Below are 8,514 nucleotides of genomic sequence, written 5' to 3'. Positions count from 1 at the left end.
CGAAAAAGGAACATGACAGCTTTTCATGTAAAAGCCCACTCGTGCGCACGAGTGAACGTGGGAGTTGCAGTACACGAACAAAGAAGAAATATTCTATGTGCTTACATGTGCTGTATCTTCTGGGTATCACTATTGTCTGTGCTTAGAACTGGTCTATTTCCTGGGTCTCAGTCTGGTCTGTGCTTACAACTGGTCTATTTCCTGGGTCTCAGTCTGGTCTGTGCTAACATCTGGTCTATTTACTGGGTTTATGTATGCCATATGCTTTCAGTTGGTTTATTTCCTGTGTCTCATAATGGACTGTCCTAACAACTGTTCCCAATGAATAAAATGTATTCTTTGACACCAGTTTTAGCCCCTCTTCAAACTGGTTGCATGTCCCTGAATGAAAGCTGTGAAATTTGCATCATTTGAAGAATGAGAATATCAGCTTGTCAGGTGAAGCAGACCCTGACTGAATGGTATGGTTTAAAACACACACACACACACACACACACACACACACACACACACACACACAACAAAACTTCATGAAATAATTTAACAATAAACTGGCTCAAAACAAAAATCCTTTCAAACCAAGTAGGAAAGTGAGTAGGTTTCAAAACGAACATGCTTCAGTCATACAGTTTCCACTGCAGATCACCAGACATCATGAACCTGGGAATTTGGACAAAGCTGGTTTCACAAAGACTGAGTAATCAGGATACACAAGAAAACTTTATCTTCTCATAAGATGAATAATCCATAATGGATGCATATCATAGGCGTTTCTCAGAGACACAGCAAAGATATTCCAGTTGTGATCTGTGCATGTGTCTGCTATCTTGAAAAAAAAAACCCAATTCATCATAAATGATCTCTCTATGGACATGTCATGCTCAAAACATTGTCCTCTGTATCCAAGGAACTTAAGAAGAAGAACTATTTTTCAACGTACACGTTTCATTGTAAAATATTTTGTCACTGCAATCCTCATAGTCTCTATGATGTCATCCGTTTCATTATCTGGACGTAAAATGCTAGTGGATGAAAATTCTACACACTGACATAGGATGTTTGAATCAAGTCAGCCAACAGAATTCTAAGATGAACCTCCTTTCTCTTGTCTCCAGATTCCTCTGCCTGCCGTAATGAAGCTGGAGTTTGGCGCAAGTTCAGAGGGTGTTAAACTCGTCCACAGCATCAAGGAAGTAGAGCAGCACATGGAGATTTTACGAACAGTCATGCACAATGATGTCCATTTCCATGGGGCGGGTTATGGTCCAGGACAGCCTGTGATCTTGATGCCTCTCCTTCTGGGCACAGAACACTGCGTGGACCTAGCACTGTATGAGGATGAGGTGATAGCTGCTTTCATTAAAGACAAGAGCATGACACGTCTTCCGTTCTTCAGTGAGTCAGCTTCTGTCATGCCTTCTTTGCTCCCAAAAGGTAAAACCACTTTGATAGTATGGTCAGTTGTTTGTTTTCTTAACAAAACAGTTTATGAGAGACATTAACATCGCCACCCTATGCAAATACAAGGTGATAGGAGCAACTTTAACAACTCTTTATCGCATCTCTTTCCTCAGTATCGTCAGGAAGCTCCTTGTTCAAGTCGGACCTAAAAGGCGCTAAGAGCTACCCAGAAACGTAGTGTGGTTCTCGAGCCATCGACATGGTCCTGTCTCTCAGACATTTGTTGGACAAATGCAAGGAACAAAGACAGCCCCTGTTCACAGCCTTCACAGATCTCAGCAGGGACACCATCTTCCAAATTCTCCACAAGATTGGATACCCATCGAGGCTCCTCAGCATCAATAAATCTTTCCATGAAGAAATGAAGGGCACTGCGGTCTTTAACGGCTCAACATCAGATGCCTCCAACATCCGAGGTGCAGGAAAACAAAGCTGCGTCCTTCCACACTCTCTGCTTCTTTTCCTAAAGGACACCTTCGGATCTGCCACAAAAAAATAACCCGTCTATCTCCGGACTAGGTCAGACATAGCTGACCAACCTCCCCAGACTAAAAGCAAGACCAAAGTTCAGCTGAAATGCCCACAGGACTTTTCACAATCTCTGACCATAAACTGAATGTTGTCCATAACTGTCCAAGCTGACAAAGAGAGTATGGACAAATAAAAAGTTGACGGAGCATACCAATATTCAGGTCTACAGACATCCTGGACCCTGCACACCCGACAGGAACGAAATCTGAACCCTTCCACATGTGCTGCCTCCAACACATTCAGAACATCACTTGGCGGGACAAAGTTCCAAACCACACCATACAGGGGGGCGGGGGAGCAGAAATCTCCAGCTCCTACACTCTGCTTAAACACAGACGTGTACGAATGTACTATGGCCGGATCCACAAGGATCTCCTTCATGGAGAAGGTGGACAAAGGAGGAAGGTGGCAGAATAGTTAAAACACGTATCTGCCAATACAGTCCATGAATGTTTGCGGTCGATTCCTAGCCTCGCTCTTTCTCCCAAGTCTGACTGGAAAATCAAACTGAACATCTAGTCAGTGGTGGTGTGTGTCCATCGAGATCGATGATGACCATCGTTGTCATCCAGCTGGGGGATGGGGGCAGGGTGGTGGTGGTGGTGGGGGGGGATGCTCATGATTCTATCTGTGAGTGCGCAGATGGCTGAATAGTCCAATCTGCGCACGAAATGTTCGCTGACAGTTGGGGCAGACAAAGACAGGCATATTGCCAGAGAGCTTGTTTGCCCGTGACTTTCTGGCCTGCCTCTTCTGAACAACTGCAGCAGTCCTGTTGGCCTCGCACAACTTGGCACCTTTGTGCACAGCAGCGCGCCATTTGTCACGGTCCACTGCAGATTCCTCCCAGGAGTCAGGGTTGATATCAAACGCTTACAAAGAGACTTTCAGAGTATCTCTGAAGCGCTTCTTCTGACCTCCGTGCGATCTCTTCCCTTGTTGCAGCTCGCCATAGAAGAGCCTTTTGGGCAGCCGATGGTCTGGCATGTGCGCCACGTGTCCAGCCCAGCGAAGTTGGGACTGCATCAGGATGGTGAAGATGCTGGGAAGGGTGGCTTTTGCAAGCACCTCCGTGTCTGGGGTCCTGTCTTGCCACTTGATGTTCAGTAGCTTCCTTAGGCATGTTGTGTGGAAGTGGTTCAGCTTCTTGGCATGTCGTTGGTACACTGTCCAAGTTTCGCAGGCATACAGTAGTGTGGGGAGAACTACTGCTCTGTAGACCTTTAGTTTGGTCTCAAGACCAATGCCTCTTCTCTTTCAGACATTTGCATAGAGTCTACCAAAAGTTGTGCTTGCTCTTGCAATCCTGACGTTCACTTCATCGTCGATGGTCGCATTTCGTGACAGTGTGCTGCCAAGGTATGTGAATCGCTCCACCGTTGACTGTGATGTTGGGCTCAACGTGGGGTTTCCCTGGGGCTGGCTGATGGAGAACTTCAGTTTTCCTCGTGCTGATGGTAAGGCCGAAGTTCCTGCTGGCAGTGGCAAACTTGTTGACGCTGAGTTGCATGTCAGCTTCAGATCCAGCGTTGAGGGCACAATCATCAGCAAACAAAAAGTCTCTGATGATGTCTGTCATGACCTTCGTTTTTGCTTGAAGCCTTCTGAGGTTAAACAGCTTGCCATCTGTTCGGTACTTTAGGCCGATTCCAACATCGCCATCTCTAAAGGCATCAGTAAGCATTGCAGAGAACATGAGGCTGAACAGTGTCGGAGCCAGGACGCAGCCTTGCTTGACACCATTTGTGACAGGAAAAGGAGCAGATGTTTCGCCATTGTCCTGGACTCGAGCCTGCATGCCTTCATGGAACTGGCTGACCAAGGAGATAAATTTCCGAGGGCATCCGTACTTGGCCATGATCTTCCACAGTCCCTCTCTACTCACGGTGTCGAAGGCTTTAGTGAGGTCGACATAGGTGGAGAACAGATCAGCATTTTGCTCCTGACATTTCCCTTGCAGCTGCCTTGCAGCAAACACTATGTCAGTGGTTCCACGCTCTTTCCTGAATCCACATTGGCTATCAGGCAAATGACCTTGGTCAAGGTGTGCTGTGAGGCGGTTTAGTAGGATCCTGGCAAGTATCTTGCCTGCGATGGAGAGCAAGGAAATGCCCCGATGGTTATCACAGGCTTGCCATTTCCCCTTTCACTTGTACAAGTGAATGATAGATGCATCTTTGAAATCCTGGGGGATTGTCTCTTCTTTCCACATGAGTGAGTACAGCTGATGGAGCTTCTCAGTCAGCACAGTGCCTCCGTCCTTGTAGACCTCTGCTGGTATGGAGTCTGAGCCAGGTGCTTTGCCACTGGATAGCAGACGGATTGCTTTCTGGGTCTCAAGAAGTGTTGGCAGATCGTCCAGTGCTTCGTTGATGGGGACTAGCGGGAGACGGTCTATGGTTTCATTTATGGAGGAAGGGCGATTTAAGACACTGTTGAAGTGCTCAGCCCAGCGTTCGAGAATTTTCTCCTTCTCGGTGATCAAGGTATTCCCATCTGCACTGAGGAGGGGGGATGATCCTGAGGATGTGGGGCCGTAGACTTCTTTTAAGGCATCATAGAACCTCTTCATATCGTGCCTGTCAGCATATCCCTGGATCTCATCAGCTTTGTCACTCAGCTACTTATCCTGCATCTGACGTAACTTTTGCTGAACAGTCCTGTGGATGGCATTGTACGCATCCTTTTTTGATGTGGACTTTGGGTTGCTGAGGTAGGCTTGATGCAGACTGCGTTTCTCATCCAGAAGCTGCTTGATTTCATCACAGTTTTCATCAAACCAGTCTTTGTGCTTTCTGGTCATGGGTCCCAGGATCTCTGAAGCTGTACTATAGATCAGCTCGCGCAGGGTCCTCCAGTCAGACTCCACATTCTGGTTGTCCAGAGAGGCGGATTCCAGACGATCTTCCAGCAGCTCCACAAAGGTCTATTTGATGGTGATGTTTTTCAGCTTAGCGATGTTGAGCCGTTTTGGAGCCTTCTGGCCTTGGGGGCGTCTCTTGGGCTGGATTCAAATATTCAGCTTCGAGACTACAAGGCGATGGTCTGTCCAACATTCAGCGCCGCACATGGTCTTTGTCACACGTACATCTTGCCTATCCCTTTTCCTGACGATGACGTAATCGATGAGATGCCAATGCTTTGAGCGAGGGTGCATCCATGACGTCCTGTTACGGGTAGGGAGGCAGAAAACTGTGTTGGTTATCAGCAGTTTGTGCTCTGCACAGGTCTGAAGCAAAAGCAATCCATTTGGTTTGCAGTGGCCCACGCCATGCTTTCCAATCACTCCATCCCAGGAGATGTAGTCAGAGCCAACTCTAGCATTAAAGTCCCCAAGAATGATGAGCTTGTCTGCTTTAGGGATAGCAACAATGACAGAGTGAAGGTCCTCGTAGAACTTCGCCTTCACTTCATCCGGGTTGGTCATGGTTGGGGCGTAGGCACTGACAACGGTGAGGTGCTTCTGGCCAGATGCCAGTGGGAGTTTCATGGTCATAAGCCTATCGTTGACTCCCTTTGGGATTCCAGCTAGCTTGCTGACAAGTGCTGTTTTTACTGCAAAACTAACGCCAGCCTCACGTCGCTCTTCGCTTCCTCGTCCACTCCAGAAGAGGGTGTAACCAGATCCCCGTTCACAGAGCTCGCCTTCGCCTGCAAGCCGAGTCTCACTCAAGGCTGTGATGTCGATGTTGTATCTGGCGAGTTCGGATGCAGCTAGTGCCGTTCTCCTTTGGGGTCTGTACGCGTTATCTCTGTCCAGGAGAGTCCGTATGTTCCAAGCACCAGTGGTGAGAGGAACGATCCTTGTTTTTTTCTTTTCTTTCTCTTTGTTTCGACCGCTGATGTAGGGTCCCTGCCAGCCGCGGTATGCTGGCCAGGGCGATATGGAGCAGGCAATTTTTAGGGCACCTTTTCTAGCCCCTTCCTCATGCCAGGGAGGTGAGCAGTGCATTCCTAAAGAGGGCTGCTCAGACGCTCAGACGGCTGCCGAGCTCCATCGCTGCTCCTGTCGACGAAGAACGACCCTATGGCCTGAGCCGCCTGCGTGCAGGTCTGCGGCTGCGACTGCCAGTGTACCCACACCTGTCGTTTCGTCTCTCGCCTGTTGCCACAGGACTTGGGGGTGATGAAATGATGAAGGATGAAAGGTCCATTAGGATGACTGATGACTTGCACGATGAGTTTGTTTAAAGTGAAGAGGAGTTGCGCAACATCGACCTCACTCTCTCGTCCGGGTCCACCAATTTCCAGTGGCAAGACTTAAGTCGAGACGACTGGAGGATGAGCACGGATACAGTGGATGACCAAGATATCCTTTCGGTGTCTCATCTTGCTCTCTGCACTCCACAGTGCGTTGCTGTAACCGCCTTCCTCTCCGTTGAACCGATAGGTTTCTTCCGCAGATTCTGCCGGATCCAGACTTCGCATGCAAGGGTAGACACACCCCGGGAACCAGCTGCGTGTGGCATGCACACAGCACGATGGAGCTAGATGGCCGTCGGTGGCTCTCCTGAGCCGACGCCCTTTTATGGATCCCGTTTTTAATTCCATAAAGGTGTCTAGCCACCCGCCTCACCAGTCCCGGAAGGGAGCGGTGGGAGTGCCGGTTTAGTCGCCGGCAATCCGACCCTGAACAGGTTGTACTGGATTTCAGGTTACCAGTAGCAGATCTAATGACCTGACCTGACCTAGTCAGTAGGATAGCATGGTAAACCGAGGTCCCGTGTGTAGCACGTGCTTGGCGGTTTGAAACAACAACAGCAACATGGCAACACGAATGTTGTCCTCTGGCAGTTCAGTTCAGTACAGGTGCTCAAGGAGGCGTCACTGCCTTGGGACAAATCCATATACGCTACGTCATATCTGCTAAGCAGAGGCCTGATCAGCAGTATAATCCAACGCGCATGCTCAGGTCTTGAGGGAAAATGAAATAAATTAGAATGACGAGCACAACAGCCGAGTGGTTAAACTTTGGACTTTCAATCTGAGGGTCCTGGGTGCGAATCTTAGTAACGGCGTCTGGTAGGTAAAGGGTGGAGATTTTTTCTGATCTCCCAGGTCAACATATGTTTTGACACGCAAGTGCCTGAACACCTTCGTGTGTACAAGCAAGCAGAAGATCAAATACGCACGTCAAAGATCCCATAATCCATGTCAGCGTTCGGTGGATTATGGAAACAAGAATATACCAAGCATGCACACCCCCGAAAACGGAGTATGGCTGACTTCATGGCGGGGAAAAAACGATCGAACACGTAAAATCCCACTCGTGTAAATACGAGTGAACGTGGGAGTTGCAGCCCAGGAACGAAGAAGAAGAGAATAAATGAATAAGTAAACAGATGGAAATGACAAAATAGGATTACAGATGAAACAGATAAACAAAAGAAAAGAAAACATGAATAACGATAATGATGATAACAAAGAATGAACAAACATAAATAAATACACACATGCACACAGACACAGACACAGACACAGACACACACAAACACAAGGTTGTATGGTCATTTCCAACAATGTCTTCCCAGAGTGGGTGAAATGATTGTGTTGAAGAGATATTTGAGGTTTTCAGGGTTTCCCTCCCTTTCTTTTGGGTCTGGCAGCTGGGATACAATCTGGATTGTGTCTTCTGCTCATCCTATCCATTATCTTCCGCGTCCTGGACGGCTGCCTTTTGGTTCATTGACTTTATCATACACTGTGTTTTGAAGGCTTTCCAATGCAATTTTCTCTCTGGCAAAATTCTGTAAAAGAAATCCACTCTGATAGGTATACAAATATTTATGCATGCACTCAACCCTGACTAAACGCACTGGTCAGGCATATACCCAACATATGTGGTGTATCGTCTATGGATTTGTCCGAACGCAGTGACACCTCCTTGAGAAACTGGATCCATGGAGAAGTGGTACAAGGAAAACGTTCAACAGACAGACCACAACTGCACTATCTGAGATAATATCTGAAAGCATTCAACATCGACATAAACACTTGGGAAGCTGTATCCTCAGAAAAACTGGCTTGGAGGTAGAAAGGCCTCTCCAAGTTCAAAGAGACAGTTCATCAGTGTTCAGGAGCAACGAGACTCAGGAGACAGGCTTCACCTGTGTGCAGTGTACGAGGGACTGTCACTCCCATATTGGCCTGTCCCACCACACCCGACTCTGTATCAGTCATCAACCAGAACACGACTACACAGAGTCCTGAGAATGACGGATGTCTATCACAGTACAGTACAACACCATTTATAAAGTGATGTTATTAAATCATGTTCAGTTAAGACACACAATTTTCCAAATAATGTACACTTTAAATTGAACTGATTGAAAGGACAGACGAAACAAGAGGATGGTTTCCAGTTTTATGTTTATTTTAGAGTGATAATGGACTCCCCAAAAATAAAAGATTGGTGAGAATAGGGAGGGTTTTCAGGGAGAGGATGTTTTTGACTGTGTGTTTACAATAAAATGCAATATAATGCACTGTAATACAATACAGTTCAATGCAATGCGATTAGAA

The 8,514-nt window shown here is 47.3% G+C and overlaps 1 protein-coding gene across 1 annotated transcript in view; it reads left to right on the top strand.

Annotated features, from left to right (window-relative positions):
* Positions 1–1,259: 1,259 nt before the first annotated feature.
* LOC143282215 (carnosine synthase 1-like) overlaps positions 1,260–8,514 on the top strand; it is a gene marked incomplete at its 5' end in the record, with an annotated part of 8,089 nt that continues 834 nt past the window's right edge. The window contains one exon of the mRNA XM_076587816.1: positions 1,260–1,434. Within this exon, the coding sequence (XP_076443931.1) occupies positions 1,260–1,434 (175 nt within the window). The remainder of the gene's footprint in view (positions 1,435–8,514) is intronic.

The sequence above is a fragment of the Babylonia areolata genome, chromosome 5 (genome assembly GCF_041734735.1).
Source record: "Babylonia areolata isolate BAREFJ2019XMU chromosome 5, ASM4173473v1, whole genome shotgun sequence".
Lineage (NCBI taxonomy): Eukaryota > Metazoa > Mollusca > Gastropoda > Neogastropoda > Buccinidae > Babylonia > Babylonia areolata.
The sequence above is the reverse complement of the archived record's forward strand: the minus strand, read 5'-3'. Positions and strand labels throughout refer to the sequence as shown.